Here is a 16,175-nt window from a genome sequence, read left to right as displayed (position 1 = left end):
CCGGACGGGCTGCAGAGGCAGACGGGGCTTGTGCTCACCGGTCTTCTCCCTCCTGTGCAGGCTCTGCAGTTGGACAGACAGCAGGTGGCTGCACTGACGGAGGCCAACAAGGGACTCCAGGCCCAGGTGGAAGAGCTGCGGCAGGAAGCCGCCCGGTGAGCACTGGGCCTCTCCTTTCTGCCCGTGTTTTCCTTTGAGTTTTGTGCCCGGCACCGTGCCTGTGTCGGCCCGCGACGTACGTGTGAGCCCACGGTCGGGCCTACTGCTCTGTCCTGTTGGGTTAGGAGCATGTGAACAGCGTTAGGAAGAGCTGGACGATAGAGCGGGACTACGTGCAGGTGGAGGCATAGAAAACAGGGTGGCTTGGGTTCGAGCCGGGGTGCTCAAGCACAGGCCCAGTGTGCAGGTTCAGGTGCTGGCAGGTGGCTCTGCTGGCAGGGTTTGAGCACAGTGCCGCAGGGCTGCCAGCACCAGCCTCGTCGGCTTGCTTTATAAAGTATTGCCAGGGTTCTTGAATCTGGGGGTGCCGGCGTGGGGGAGGTGGAGCTGGAGGCAGTAAGGGAGGCTTGAGACGGCCTGTCCCCCCCGGCACGCCCCAGGGCCATCACCGAACAGAAGCAGAGGGTGACACGGCTGGGCTCGGACCTGAGCAGCGCTCAGAAGGAGATGAAGAGCAAGCACAAGGCCTACGAGAGCGCCGTGAGCATCCTGAGCCGCCGCCTGCAGGAGGCCCTCACCGCCAAGGAGGCAGCCGAGGCCGAGCTGAGCCAGCTGAGGGCCCAGGCGGCCGATGGTGCCAGCGACCTCCTGCTGCACGTGCGTACCACGTGTGCCCGGGCCCTCGCGGCTTCTCGGTGGGGACGGGGCTACCAGCATTTCCCTGGAACCCTTGTGGAGTCCTAGGAAAGGGGCGGAATGAGTGTGTGGCAGCACTCCTCTAGGATTCATCGTGGTGTGAACGTGACAGGGATGTGATCTGCACACAGCCCTCTCGCCACGTCCCTGTGAACCTGTGGGTGTGCGGGTCAGCTCTGGCGAGTGTGAAACAACCCACAAGAGCTTTTTGGGGAGGTGGCATTTGACTGGCCTCGAATAAGTGAGGCTTTGGGGTGGACCGGTGGGTGTCTCAGCAGAGGGTCCTGGGAAAGGCCTTGGCAAGCTGGGGTCAAGGCGTGTGTTGCAGACTGACGGCTCAGGTGGGTGAGACCTTTGGCTCTCCTGTTGAAGGACAGTGAAGCCAGGAGAGGCTGTGATAGAAAGAACCAGAACACGTGCAGGTGGCAGCATAGAAAACGGGGTTGCTCGGGTTCGAGCCGGTGTGCTCAGCACGGGCCCAGCGTCCGGGTTCAGGTGCTGGCAGGTGGCCTCATCCTGGAGGAATCAGGGAAGGAGGTCAGTGTGAAGAGCCCAAAGCCTCTTTAAAAACGATATGTATTTTTTATTGATTTGAGAGAGAGAGAGAGAGAGAAACACCAGTGATGAGAGAGAAACATCAGTCGGCTGCCTCCCGCACGCCCCCTACTGGGAATCGAACCACGGCCTCCTGGTTCATGGGTGGATGCTCATCCACGGAGCCACACAGGCCGGGCCCAAAGCCTTTTGCTTGTAGATTATGTTTAAGATCATGGGAGGCTGGTGTCCCTGAGCAGCGTGGCGGACGGGAGGCGGGAGGGAGCTCCTGGCAGCGGCGAGGGTTGGATCCATGACATGAAGGCTTTCAGACCGGCGTAGGGCCCTGCCAGCTCTGGGTCTGATCCTTTCCTTTCACTTTTGCTCCTTGGAGTAAATTCTTCCTGAGTAAGTTACTGTGCATTTCACCTATTGCTCTCCAGCGCGAGCTGTTTCACTTCGTTTAGCAGGTGTTACAGGTGAGGGGGTCCTTGTATCTTCTCTCGTGAAGTTTACTTTCGTCTCCTGGACTTATCATAGCATGGTGTCTTTTTGCCAAATGGTTAAATACTCCTCCTCACCTGCTTACTTTATAAAATGTTGGGAGGGGAGAATTTATTCAGTTATAATTTCCCTTCTGCTGTAAAATATTTGTTCTTTTCATTCTTGTGTTTACATGGTAGGTGGGAGGGGTGAACCCTGTAGGCTCTGCCTTCTGCTTGCTGCAGGAGCTCAGCCTGAGAGCCACCTTCCTGGTCCTTAGTAATAGGCCAAAGTGAGGCAACTAGTGAGACCCTTCATTAGGAGGCTCAGCAGAGAGACAGCTGGGAAGTGCTCAGAACAGCAAGAGTGTATCTGTGTTCATGTGCATAGGTGCACATGTGCTGCTGGTTATATCATGCAACAGATCACGTGCCACATGTAGTAATTTATAACTCTTACCTGCAAGTCAAACTCTCCTGTGTTTTCAAAGCATTTAACTGAAGATCGTTTTGTTTGTGAGTCGCTGTGTGCATGCAGGTTAGTTAAGTCCTCTTAAGGGAAGGGAATGCTGTGAGAAGCATTCACCTGTCTGTGTGGTCAGCAGCCTCTCAGGGTCGGGCGACACAGGGCTACGCAGGAGGGAGGTTAGTCCCTGCCACGGCCATGTTGAAGTCATGACCCGGTTCACCTCTCTGTCCTGCTGTTAGGAGAGAATCCAGGCCCTGGAGGTGGAGTTGCAGACCGTGGGTCACAGCAAGGTGATGCTGGAGAAGGAACTGCAGGAGGTCATCGCGCTGACTAGCCAGGAGCTGGAGGAGTACCGGGAGAAAGTGCTGGAGCTAGAGGACGAGGTGGGCGAGCTCGTGATCACATGGCAAAGTGGACAGGCCACGCCACTCCCAGTGCAGCTCCAGAGCAGGGAAACGGGGCCCTGGAGCATCAGAGCCCGGCCTGTGTGCCTGATCTGCCAGCTCTGCCCTCTGCTCACTGTTCGGTGCTTCTTTGGATCTGTGACCACCCAGGTGCTGGACTCCCCCCATGCACCTAACAGCTGCCTCTAGCAAGGACCCCCCCCACTCATGTAACACCCGCCTCCAGCCAGGACTCCCCCCACTCATGTAACACCCGCCTCCAGCAAGGACTCCCCCCACACATGTAACACCTGCCTCCAGCCAGGACTCCCCCCTCTCATGTAACACCTGCCTCCAGCCAGGACTCCCCCTCACCTGTAACACCTGCCTCCAGCAAGGACTCCCCCCTCTCATGTAACACCCGCCTCCAGCCAGGACTCCCCCTCACCTGTAACACCCGCCTCCAGCCAGGACTCCCCCTCACCTGTAACACCTGCCTCCAGCCAGGACTCCCCCTCACCTGTAACACCTGCCTCCAGCCAGGACTCCCCCTCACCTGTAACACCTGCCTCCAGCAAGGACTCCCCCCTCTCATGTAACACCTGCCTCCAGCCAGGACTCCCCCCTCACCTGTAACACCTGCCTCCAGCCAGGACTCCCCCCTCACCTGTAACACCTGCCTCCAGCCAGGACTCCCCCCTCACCTGTAACACCTGCCTCCAGCCAGGACGAGTGACCACTGCCTCCCTGTGGTGGGCATCGGAGGGCTTGTGGCAGCTGTGCTCCTGACGAATATCCTCTTTTATTTTGTTGTTTGTTAATCCTCAACTGAGGGCATTTTTTCCATTGCTTTTCAGAGAGAGTGGAAGGGAGGGAGAGGGGGACACTGAGCTCACTGGCCAGGGCACTCTTTCACTCTTGTTGCAAATACCCAGGAGCCTGGCTCAGACAGGCTGGACTTTTAAAGATCCCACATGACCATCAGGCCCCGAGACAGCGCTGCCCCACCCGGTGTGGTGCGCTGTGTCCTGTCGCTGCGTTTCATGCTGGCTGTTCCCATTTCTGGTGACTGTGTAACTTCGCTGGGATTTGTTTCAGCTTCAGGAATCCAGAGGCTTTAGGAGGAAGATAAAGCGCCTTGAGGAGTCAAATAAGAAGTTGGCTCTGGAGTTGGAGCACGAGCGAGGGAAGCTCACCGGCCTCGGACAGTCCAGTGCGGCTTTGCGGGAGCACAACAGCGTGTTGGAGACGGCGCTAGCCAAGAGGGAGGCCGACCTCGTGCAGCTGAACCTCCAGGTACTGACTCCCCACGGGGAGAGGAGGCAGCCTTTCGGGCTTACCTTGTCTGTGTGTAGCTGTCACGGCTCCTGCAGGGAACATGCACAGAGTCTGCCCGTAACTGCGTCCCGGGAGAGCTTGGGGTGGGCGACTCCTGCTGGGCCAGATGGTCCTTCCCCAGCCAGGGCAGTTGCCCTGTAGGTAAGGCACTAACCCCAATGGGGTCTCACTGCAGACCTTGTCCTTGCCTCAGGCTCCACAGCCTCTGGTGACTGGGGAAGCTGGGCGTTTCAGCGACGTCCTCCCTGGCCATCAGCAGCTTTGGATTTTTCAACCATCATAGAGTTTATAGACTTCTTCTTATTTTATTTTATTTTATTTTTTGTTAATCCTCACTCAAGGATATTTTGTCCATTGATTTTTAGAATGAAAGGGAAGGAAAAGGGGTGGGGGTGGGGGAGAGAGAGAGAGAAACGTTAATGTGAAAAAGACACAGCAATTGGTGGCCTCCTGCACATGTCCCGACCTGACCAGGGACTGAACCTGCAACCCAGGTACCTGCCCTTGACTGGGAATCAAACCCGTGACCCTTTGATACATGGGCCGGCACTCTAACCACTGAGCCACGGCATCCAGGGCTCTTACAGACTTTCGTGTGGCACTGCTGCCCCCCACCTGTACCTGCTGCCTCACCACCTGCATCACCCCCTCACCGGGGAGGCGTTGCTTACAGCCCTGATTCACGTGCCTCCTGAGGGCCATAGGCTTGAGGATGGTCATGTGGTTGTGCTTCTGCCACCTCAGGTGTGTGTGTGTGATCGTGTCTCCGGAAATGGAGTCTCCATGCTTCCTGTTTCCCACGCTTGGTGGTAACACGTTGTGAGGCCTGTGCCACCCAATGCTGCACCCCCTGCTCCGTCCTGGGCTTTGCAGGCCGTGGCACTGGTGTCCTTCCTGACTCCCCTCTCTGTGCTGCAGGTTCAGGCCATCATGCAGCGCAAGCAGGAGGAAGACCGCCAGATGAGGCAGCTCGTGCAGGCCTTGCAAGCCGCGCTGGAGAGAGAGAAGCTGGAAGTGCACAGCCTCAGGGAACAGGTGTGTGGCCGCGTCCGACCGGGCCCACCGCATTGCCACGTGCAGCCCTTGAAGGGCACATTTTCATTGTCTAAAATGGTGTAGGCCTCTGCCTCCAGGAACTTACCGTACAAGTCCCGAGCACAGAGGTGTCATGGCGACGGGGGCGCTGGAGAGCCTGGTGCCCATTGGGACAAGTGAGGGCAAAGGGCACTGCTCCTGCTGAAGCCGGTGTCCTCCTTCCAGGTGGCTGCAGCCAAAGCAGAAGCACGGCACAACCAGCGCCACTTCAAGGCTGCCACCTTGGAGCTGAGCGAGGTGAAGAAGGAGCTGCAGGCCAAGGAGCTCCTGGTGCAGACGCTGCAGGCGGCGGCCGAACGTCTCCAGTGAGTGTCCATGGGCCGAGGAGAGGCTGGCTGGCAAAGGGTCCCCACCAGGGCTCCCCCCCGGTCTAGGTAGCACCCCGGTCACCTTGAGCAGGTCTGGGAAGGAGAAACGTCCGACCCCGTCTCAAGAAGCTTGCGCTTCACCCGCATGTTTCAGTCCTGACGCTGCCGTCCCCTCTGCCCCTCGTCCTGCACTGAGAACAGAGCCCCAGTGCGAGGGATGTGCCCACCTCCGGGGCTCACTGTCGGCTCTGAGGAGGGCAGCTCTGTCGCACGTGTGCGGGGATGCACAGTGGTCCCTGTGACACTGTCCCCCCACCGTGGTCCTGGGGGTTTGTGAGGCTCAGGTGAGACAGTGCATGCAGCGCTCCTCGACAGTCCTGCCAGAGGGAGCAGTAGGTGAGCTCGCCCAGGGTGGGCTGACACCACTGGGCTGGCAGTGTCCGGTGGCACGCTCACCGTGTCGGCCCGTTTCCTCCCCAGGCTCCAGGAGGGGAGACATGCCCAGGAAGTCGCCCAGTTCCAGGCGGAGCTTTCAGAGGCACGGACCCAGCTGCAGCTTCTGCAGCAGCAGTTGGACGAGCAGCTGAGCAAACAGCCCGTGGGCAACCAAGAGGTGATGCTGGGGACGGCTTTGCATCCAGCTCACGGGCCTGCAGGGCTGGGCTCTGTGCTTGCACAGGGACGGGGATTTGTCCTAAGTGTGACATTTTACGAGACACACAGAGAGCATTTTTTGTGCAAGAAGGCCACTGTGAAATTCTTTTGCTCATGTGACTTCCCTCCTACAGATGGAAAACCTCAAGTGGGAGGTGGATCAGAAGGAGAGAGAAATACAGTCCCTGAGGCAGCAGCTGGACCTGAGTGAGCAGCAGAGCAGGCGGGAGCTGGACGGGGCCGAGCGTGCTCTGCAGGTACGGGGCGCCCAACAGGCGTATTCCCCTTAGATGGCCGTGACTTACACCGTTACTCTGCCCGCCGCATCTGTGGTAACCGGGAACCGTGAGGCCTTGTTACCCCATTTCACAAGGGCATCTTGGTCACGCAGCTGACGGAGGCCGAGGACACCAGAGCCTGGTGCCCCACTGGGCTGATCTGAAATGTAGCGTGATTGTCACAGCACATGTGAGAGGCCACCAGTCAGGACTCATGGTTACACGTGGCGTCTGAGGCAGTCCCGCTGAGGGGGGATGAGGAGCGTGGCTTGTGTATGGTGGCTTGACTGACAACCAGAATCGACTTTCCTTCTTTCTCAGTAGCTGAGCCCGGGATTCACAGGGGATCCCTGGGGTTCATTGTAGGTGTGGTCAGGGCAGCGTCACTGGCTCCTGACAGAAGCCCTGGCGTTGGGGTAAGAACAGGGGGATGTGCCAAAACCGGTTTGGCTCAGTGGATAGAGCGTCAGCCTGCGGACTGAAGGGTCCCAGGTTCAATTCCGGGCAAAGGCACATACCCGGGTTGCGGGCTTGATCCCCAGTGGGGAGCGTGCAGGAGGCAGCCAGTCAATGATTCTCATCATTGACATTTTTTTCTCTCTCTCCCTCTCTCTTCCTCTCTAAAGTCAATACAAATATTAAAAAAAAAGAACAGGGGGATGTGAGAGTAACTGTGAGCATCCTAGTCTCAGCTGCTGGGAGGAGCTAGAGCCAGCAAGGGGCCTCCTTCAGCAGCCCATGCTTTCCTGTCCCCCTAGACTTAGGGCACACGGAGATCTCTGCTGTGCATTGAGATCTTGTAGCTTTGAAAACTCTGACCTGACTTCCCTTAGAATATCAAGTCTGAGCTGGAGGTGATGCGGGAAGACCTGTCCGTGACCCAGAAGGACAAGTTCATGCTTCAGGCGAAAGTGTCGGAACTGAAGAACAACATGAAAACTCTGCTGCAGCAGAACCAGCAGCTCAAGCTGGACCTGCGACGCGGCGCGGCCAAGACGGTGAGCAGCTGTGCCGTCAGGAACGGGCCTGAGGGGTGCGGGCGGGTTCTCTGACACAGTTCTGTGTGACCACACTCGGCAGCTACCGTGTGGAAGTAAGTGCCGGGGAATTCTGCTTGGACAACAGGCCACGTCATTTTATTTTATTTTCTACTCGATTGTTTGCTTCTTTTCATGAGTTCAGGCGCCATTTTGTTGACGGGGCTTTGTAAACCCCAGGGAGGCCCTGGTATGCTGTGTTAGCAAGATCCCGGGCCCTCAGCGAGTGCGGCTGGGACACAGCTTGGGCCTGGGGATCCTGGAACCCCAAGGCTGCTGTCACCGGCCCCACTCCGGTTGTCTGCATACAGTATGTCTCTCTTCAGTGTGTCCCCATGGTTTCCTGGTCAGGAAAGTAGCTTAGATTCAGAGCTTTTATTACCAATGTTTGTCGTCTTCCAAAGGGAAGTTGTCTGAGTTAGAAGATGGACTTAATGTTTTAGGGACTCTCAGAGTCAGGCTGTGGTGCCTCCTGGAAAGGCCCACGTGGGAGCTCGCATTTAGGGCTCAACTCTGTCCTGGGCCGGGACTGGGGTTGGCTCTCCTGTGTGCGGTAGGAAGGCTGTCTACCAGGCCAGCACTTCTCGAATCCCTGTGGCTGCCTGCTCCGTGGTCACAGATAAGCCGATGTGCCTTCTCAGGGTCATGTGGGGCTGGGAGGCAGGTCTGGAAGCACCTGTGAGGGCAGAGAGCTCACCGTGCATTTCCATGAACAGAGAAAGGAACGGAGAGGCGAGGCCAGCCCTTCCAGCCCCGTAACGCCGGTGAAGGTCCCCGACTGCCCCGTCCCGGCCTCGCTGCTGGAGGAGCTGCTGAGGCCCCCGCCCGCCGTGAGCAAGGAGCCCCTGAGGAACCTCAACAGCTGTCTCCAGCAACTGAAGTATGGCGGGCTCTGTCTCATGTCGCTTAGTCCCTGAGTCACATGTTAACGTGGCAGAGTCTCTGTTGCAACATTGAATGCCCACCCGTGGCTAAGCAGGTCTGTGTTAAGAGGGGTCACATTGTGAGGTGAGAGTTCCTGCAGCCAAATGGCTCTGAGAAACCCTGAGTCACCGGGACCTGAGCCTTTAAAGCCCTGTCGGCATGAGGCCGCTGTTTGGAAGGCGTGGCCATGTGGGGGCATCTTGTCTGACCCTGTGAGGGAGGCTACGTGAGCCCCTCAGCTCTGCCTTCCTCACTGTCCCTGAGCGGAAGCCATGTGTGCAGAGCCTTGCGGCCTGTTGGCCTCTGCGTGGCGCTGAGAACAGCGTCGAGAGTCCCTGCAGTTCTGTGAGCCGTCTGTGTAGCTAGTGCCAACAGGGAGGTTCTTTTGGTCCCTGAAGGCGCCACTGATGTGTGAGCGAACGGCCACCCAGTCGAAGCTTGTCAGGCTCAGTCCATCTTGGGGAAGCGATGGCGTCTGACCAGCCTTCCTGCCTTTGCCTCTTGTGTCCCCAGGCAGGAGATGGACAGCCTCCAGCGCCAGATGGAGGCACACGCCGTCACTGTGCACGAGTCGCTGTCCTCATGGATTCAGGGCGACCCTGCCGCCAGCCCTGTTTCCCTGGGCGACCAGGCCCCCCCCGGAGGAGACACCGAGCCACCCGGTCCCAGCAGCACCTCCAGAGAGCGGCTGGGAACAGCCTCTGCCGAGCACCCCCATGCCGAGTGTGTGTGATCGTCCCTCACAAGGTCACGTCCCTTCCCTCAGCAATGGAACTTCAGTTCTGTGTTTGCTTTACAAGGAGTGAAATAACAGGGGAGCCACCTGCAGATCACAACCAGCTTCTCCAAAAGTGACCAAACCTTAAACCCTAGTTGAGCTCTCAGTGACAGTGTTAGAAGGTGTCTGGGGTCATTTGCAGGAGGCGAACCCTCACCAGTGATGTAGACGCTGCTCTGTGGCCACCGGTCCTGGGGAACCTGGTCGTGGGCCCACTTCCTCACTTCACCTCCCCGCAGGAGTGAAATTTTATTTGCACCTTTGGTTTTTATTGTTTTATTTTATTTTATTTTCACAGCCATCCCACCATAGGATGTGTATGTAAATACTGAGAATCGTAACCTAATCTTTAAAAAGTATGTCCCCGTATTATTTAAAAATGACCTGAATTGTCTGCTTTTCGATTGCCTTTTGAAAATCTGCTGTCAGGAAATAATGTACATGTAGGATTAAGGGATGTCAGTAAGAAAATTATATTTTAAGAAATATAATTATTTTATTTACCTCCTAAAACCAAATACTCTTAGAGCATTCTTTCTTGTTTTGGTTTCACTTTATTTTTGAGTGTCTTTTCCTTGTCTAAGTGCACGATGCCCAGCTGTTTAAGTCCCTGCGTGGCCTCCCCACCCCCAAGCAACACGGCTTGTCCAGGCCGCACCTCCTGTGCCCAAGTGGCAGTGTCCACCGGGACTGTGGTCATCGGAGACATGCTGGGCCCCGTGGTGACGGCTGTCAGGTCTGAGGTCGTGTCGTGACCAGACACCAGGAGTGTGTGAGGTTCACCTGTACATGTCCCACCTGAACTCCTTACACCCGGCAGAAACTGACGGACTGTGGGACTTGAGGGTTATAAGTTTGTTCCCTAGGTTGCTAAGGAAACCTAAAATATTTATTGTAATAAGTTAGAGTGAGGTGGGTGCCTGTGCACGCTGTGCGGATCTGCTGCTCTGAGGGGGGGGGTGACACGGCCAGATCCGACATCACGCCAGCCCGTGTGCTGTGTCTTGTGTCTCGTTTGTGGAGAAAACAGTATATATTTTTATTGGTTTGAGAGCGGAAAGGAGAGGGAGAGAGAGAAACACCAGTAATGAGAGAGAGTCCTTGATCGGCCGCCTCCCGCACGCCCCCTCTTGGGGACCAAGCCAGAATCCAGGCCTGTGCCCTGACCTCGCCTGGTTCATAGGTTGACACTCAACCACTGAGTCACAGGGGCCTAGAGGAAACTGGTATTTTGAAGCTGTCTGCGTTCTCTCAGAACGTGCTGTCGTGAGGTTCATTGATACAGGAGCGTTAACCGGAAAGACGTTCAGAGTTTTAAAAAGGTTCCCTAGCAAGTATTGGGACTTCTAAATACATCTCTCATTTGTACAGGGTCAATCTCGAAAAAATACTTGAACACTCATTATAAATGTATCCTACTTTTCATAGTAAGTTGGAAAGCATTTTTGACAAACTTGTTTTTGTACCATCGGAAGAGAAACATGATCATTTATGTTCTCAGTTACTCTGGCCGCATATCCTTGTTTCAGTTTTAAAACGAAGACCTGGCCCCCAGCCCCGTGCCTCCGTGGCTCTCAGACTCCCCAGGGAAGACCTGCCACCGCCACCGTGTCCTCTCGGGGAAAGCTGACCCCGGATGCACCCATCCAGGGGAGGCTGTCTCTGTCCTTGCCCCCTTCCTTCCTCCGCCCGCCTCCGTGTGCGTGTGCGTGTGCACGCACCTGCTCTCTGGCTTCCTGCCGTCTCCTGTGCCACCGGCATCCTCGGTGCCCGTTCTTCAGCTCAGCCGGTGCCTGGCCGGCGTTGGTCCGGGCTTCGGGTGTGGCTCCTGCTTGCTTATCTCCACCGGACTCACTGCTCCCTCCCAGGATGGGAAAGGCTCTTCTGTTCTGGGCAGCAGCGGAATTGGGAATTACTCACGAGAAACAGCAGTCAAGTCCAGAGTCCGTGTAACCAGGTTCGCCATCACCTGTGTACTTGCCTCTTCATCCTGTGTGACTGGCGCCATCCTGTCCTCACTCGGGAAGTTGGCTCGGGCACCTAATGTCTTCACTTGCTTTTATTATGTTTCAAAAACACTATTGCAATGTCGTTATCATTGATCTCTCCACAACACACACCAGGTAGATGCCACGGATCTGAGAGGCTTTGTTCTACAGGGCGGGCAAAAGTATGGAGAACATTTCATATGGAAAAAATAATACAATAATAATAACACAAGAATTAACTTTTGTGTACTCACAACGGTAAACCTACTTTTGCCCCGCTCTGTTTGGAGGGATCAGAGGCGTTTGGTTTCGGGTGTGAAACAGGCTCTCGTCCCGGGTCCAGGTCGCAGCATCCACTGGGCGGTCGGCCTGCGGCCAGGGCGTTCGGAGTCTCCCCCGAGCCCCTTGCAGCTTAGGCCTCCCTTGGTCTAGGGTTACTGCAGGTCACCGTGACAGACATTTCTACTTCATGAGTACCTTTGTTAACGAAAGTTAAGTGTGGTGTGTATAGACTTCTGGAGTGAGGGACCAGCGTGCCCCTCCCTTCAGGGACCCACACGACGTGGACAGGCCTGTGACGTGTGAGACACTCAGCCTTATCACACAATGACCGCGTCCCGGGCGAGTCTCAGGTTGTAAGAGAGTCCTTGGGGTGAAGTTTCAGAGGGTCTAGAACACTCGGTTGTAAGTTACTCATTTCTATTAAAAACTTCCTCATAAAAGGGAGTCCTCGGGTTGGGACTGTTCAGGGGAAAGATGTCATCATCATGCACCACAAATTGTAACTTTAAAAAGCATGTTGATTTTTTTATAAATTTAAGCGTGCTTGGGAATTCCTTACATTTTGTGCAATAAACTATTTTTTGTTAAAGATTTTCCTATTTCATTGGCGGGTGGGGTTCCACATATTGGGAGTAACACTCACCTTACGTTGGTACTCCGTTGAAATACTTGTCTCCAAAGAATTTTACTGTTTTGGCAAAGTTTTAGACAGGCTGTGAAATCCAGCTTCGCGTGGGGGCTCGAGTTGCCCGTATTGTTGCCTCTCTGTCTCCACATCACCTGCTGCCACATGCAAGTTAGTCTCAGGAGGGGAGTCGACAGGAACGGGGCCGGGGGGCGGGGGCCGGGGGGGGCGCAGCAAAGGGTGTTGGCTGTTTGAGCTGCAGAGGGTCCACATGTGCATCCTGTTCTGAGGTGTTGGCAGCCCTGTGCCCTGCTGACGCTCCTGATGACAGCAGGACCGTAACTCTGACTCAGCTGTGTGTGTGTGTGTGTGTGTGTGTGTGAATTCTCACACGAGGATGTTTTCCATTGATTTTTTAAGGAAAGTAGAAGAGAGAAGGAAAGACACAGAGGAGAAACATCGATGTGAGAGAAACACATGGATTGGTTGCCTCTTGCACGTGCCCCGACCACGGCCCGGGAGGAGCCTGCAACTGAGGGTCGTGCCCTTGACCGGAATCTAATCTGGGACCCTTTGGTCTGTAGACCAATGCTCTATCCACAGCCCAACCGTCTAGGGCTGACTCAGCTTTTTTTTTCTAGTGGATCTTTAGAGAGAAACATTGATTGTTGCCTCCTGCACACACCCCGACGGGATGGAACCCACAACCTGGGTATGTGCCCTGACCAGGAATCAAACCCACCACCTTTTGGTTTACAGGACGATGCTCCAACCAGCCGAGCTTCGTGGGCCAGGGCTGAGTCTGTTTTGAGGCTCCTGGGTTTCACTTCTTTCATACTTTATTCTTGACCAAGAAGAGTGACCCTGATCCAGACACAGAGTCTTCAGTGAGATGTACACACCAGAACAGTGATCAGTGTGATTTTGGACGGGGCACTGGTTTTTTCTTGTGACTGTTACTATAACTAAACCTTGAGAACCCAGGCTCCCTTCCTTGACGCCTGCTCTGGCCACCAGCTGCCTTAAACATTCACACATCTGAGTATCTTATTCTACAATGCAGTATCTCTTCCTGTTATTTTTTTGTTGTTAATCCTCACCTAGGACATTTTTTCCATTGATCTTTTAGAGAGAGTAGAAGGGAGAGAAGGAGAGAGAGAGAGAGAGAGAAACATCGATGTAAGAGAGGTACATCGACTGGTTGCTCCCACACGTGGCCTACAGGAGGCAGGGAGCGAACCTGCAGCCCAGGTATGTGTCCTTGACCGAAACCCTTCAGTGCACAGGACGATGCTCTAACCACTGAACCACAGGAGCCAGGGCTCCTATTACATTTTTTACATTTGATTAATTACGTGTCGTCTCAATCTAAATTGTGCTGATGTCACATAAACTGTTTATGCACTCTTCTGAGACGGAAGGTGCTTTTCTGAGAAACACGGCACTCTCCTTGGACCCAGTGGATTTGAACATGGCTCCTTGCTGCTCCCGAATGGGAATCAGTTAAGTGTTTAAAAGTCGTCACAAGACAGTAAGACTCCAGTACAGCAGAGTGTGTTCAAGGGAAGATCTGTCCCAACAGAATTAACACCAAAGCATATTTTCAAGATGAGTGTCTCTCTTCTGCAATTTTTTGGAATAAATCATTCTGCACTCTGAAAAAAACAATTTTTTTAAAGGGCAGAAAAACCACAGGCCCAAACTGGCATCATTCATGCTAAAACTCCATGATACAGGTTTTTCCACTTCAAATTCACCCTTTTGCAAAGCAAAAATCACTCTTTTGCAAATCAAATTCATCCTTCTGCCAAGCAAATTTTTCCACCAAAATAATTTCAAAAGCTTTGCAACAAAAATAAATCTTATGCAAAGTTGTTACAATTAAATATTGCCTGTACATAGTAATAAACAAAATACTTTTTTAACTTCAGAAATACTTATTTACTTATAATTTCCCTTATTGTAGTTCTCCAATTACCGCTCCTGGGAATTTCATATACATATTCATCAAGTAATTGTGACAACCTTCAGGAGTAATAGTCACTACAGAATGATTAATAGCATCTGTTAAACGTTCATGGTTTGAGGGATCTGTCAAAATATATCTCGCGCAGAACTTAACTTTTTTTTTTAATATAAATTTTATTGATTTTTTTACAGAGAGGAAGGAAGAGGGATAGAGAGTTAGAAACATCAATGAGAGAGAAACATCGATCAGCTGCCTCCTGCACACCCCCTACTGGGGATGTGCCCGCAATCAAGGTACATGCCCTTGACTGGAATCAAACCTGGGACCTTTCAGTCCGCAGGCCGACGCTCTATCCACTGAGCCAAACCAGTCAGGGCCACACAACTATTCTTATACCAGTAAATAATTGACTTTGCTGTATTGTTATTTTTAAATATATTTTTATTGATTTCAGAGAGGAAGGAGAGGGAGAGATAGAAACATCAATGACGAAAGAAATTCATCGATCAGCTGCCTCATACATGCCCCCCGCTGGGAATCGAGCCCAAAACCTGGGCATGTGCCCTTGACCAGAAGCAAACCTGGGACCCTTCAGTCCACAGGCCGATGCTCTACCAGTGGTCGGCAAACTCGTTCGTCACCAGAGCCAAATATCAACAGTACAACAATTGCTTTTGAGCGCCAAATTTTTTAAACTTAAACTTCTTCTAATGCCACTTCTTCAAAATAGACTCGCCCAGGCCATGGTATTTTGTGGAAGAGCCACACTCAAAGGGCCAAAGAGCCGCATGTGGCTTGCAAGCCGCAGTTTGCCGACCACAGCTCTATCCAATGAGCCAAACCAGCTAAGGCATGCCGTATTGTTTTTAATACCGGCAATTGCAGCTGATTCATTTACCATTCTACCATCTTTGGAACATTTTATAAAAACCTTTTCTTTATTGTGGCTGGTACGACCATATGTCAGTGGATTATTACGTCAGACATCGGGGCTTCTTAATCTGGATCCCTCAATTTCCCATGATGTGTTTCGCATTCCTCAGCATACACGCGTTGGCAACGAGCTTCCAGAGCTTGACTCAGTGTTTGATGTTGTATCCATTTTCAGGATCTGAAGGAAATATTCAGGATTGATGTAAAAATACCTAATGGAATCACCAAGTTGGGTTGGGAAAAAAATGACAACATGTTGATGCAATGCACTATCTTTTTTGCTAGGGAGAGGAGGAAGCCAGGCGTTGCTACGTGATGTCATTACCCGGCGCCCACAGCCACCATTTGGGGGCTGGGCTGGCCTTGCTGTGGACCACGTTTTGCACCATGGGGTCTCGGCAATGTGGGCTGGGTCTGGTGGGCTGTCGCTCCGGAGTGGTGGGGGGGGCTGTGTCCCGCTTCAGGGAAGCCGAGTGTTGCTTTGTGGGCTCCAGGTTTGAGGTGCCGTTTCTCTGTAATTGGCCAGTGTGCGTCACAGCAGCTCCTGGGTTGAGCGTCTGCCCCCTGGTGGTCAGTGCGCATCATAGGGACCGGTTGGACACTTAGCATATTAGCCTTTTATATAGAGAGACTAGAGGCCCGGTGCACAAAATTCGTGCATGGGGGTGTGTGTCCCTCAGCCCAGTCTGCACCCTCTCCAATCTGGGACCCCTCGAGGGATGTCCAACTACACATTTAGGCCCGATCCTGATATGAGCAGGCCTAAACGGGCAGGCATACATCCCTCTCACAATCCAGGACTGCTGGCTCCCAACTGCTTGCCTGCCTGCCTTCCTGATTGCCCCTAACTGCTTCTGCCTGCCAGCCTGATCACCCCCTAACCACTCCCCTGCCAGCATGATTAATGCCTAACTGCTCCCCTGCCAGCCTGTTTGCCCCTAACTGCCCTCCCCTGCAGGCCTGGTCACCCCTAACTGCCCTCCCCTGCAGGCTTGATCACCCCCCACTGCCCTCCCTTGCAGGCCTGGTCCCTCCCAACTGCCCTCCCCTGCTGGCCTGATTGCTCACAACTGCCCTCCCCTGCTGGCCTGATCCCTCCCAACTGCCCTCCCCTGCTGGCCATCTTGTGGTGGCCATCTTGTGTCCACATGGGAGCAACCATCTTTGACCACATGGGGGCAGCCATCTTGTGTGTTGGAGTGATGGTCAATTTGCATATTACTCTTTTATTAGATAGGATTCT

General features: G+C 53.9%; 1 protein-coding gene across 2 annotated transcripts in view; it reads left to right on the top strand.

Moving 5' to 3' along the window:
* The window catches only part of GOLGA3 (golgin A3), a 31,607-nt gene extending 19,616 nt beyond the window's left edge, over nt 1-11,991 (top strand). For both annotated transcript variants that reach the window (XM_080650384.1, XM_080650383.1), the window contains exons 14-24: nt 61-155; nt 600-816; nt 2,580-2,723; nt 3,822-4,019; nt 4,980-5,096; nt 5,322-5,461; nt 5,945-6,077; nt 6,253-6,375; nt 7,230-7,394; nt 8,150-8,313; nt 8,871-11,991. In XM_080650384.1, the coding sequence (XP_080506510.1) occupies nt 61-155; nt 600-816; nt 2,580-2,723; nt 3,822-4,019; nt 4,980-5,096; nt 5,322-5,461; nt 5,945-6,077; nt 6,253-6,375; nt 7,230-7,394; nt 8,150-8,313; nt 8,871-9,090 (1,716 nt within the window). In that variant the 3' untranslated portion in view covers nt 9,091-11,991. The remainder of the gene's footprint in view (nt 1-60; nt 156-599; nt 817-2,579; nt 2,724-3,821; nt 4,020-4,979; nt 5,097-5,321; nt 5,462-5,944; nt 6,078-6,252; nt 6,376-7,229; nt 7,395-8,149; nt 8,314-8,870) is intronic.
* The last annotated feature ends 4,184 nt before the right edge of the window (nt 11,992-16,175 follow it).

Source organism: Plecotus auritus (genome assembly GCF_963455305.1).
Source record: "Plecotus auritus genome assembly, chromosome: 13".
Taxonomy (NCBI): domain Eukaryota; kingdom Metazoa; phylum Chordata; class Mammalia; order Chiroptera; family Vespertilionidae; genus Plecotus; species Plecotus auritus.
This window is presented reverse-complemented; position numbering and strand designations above follow the sequence as displayed.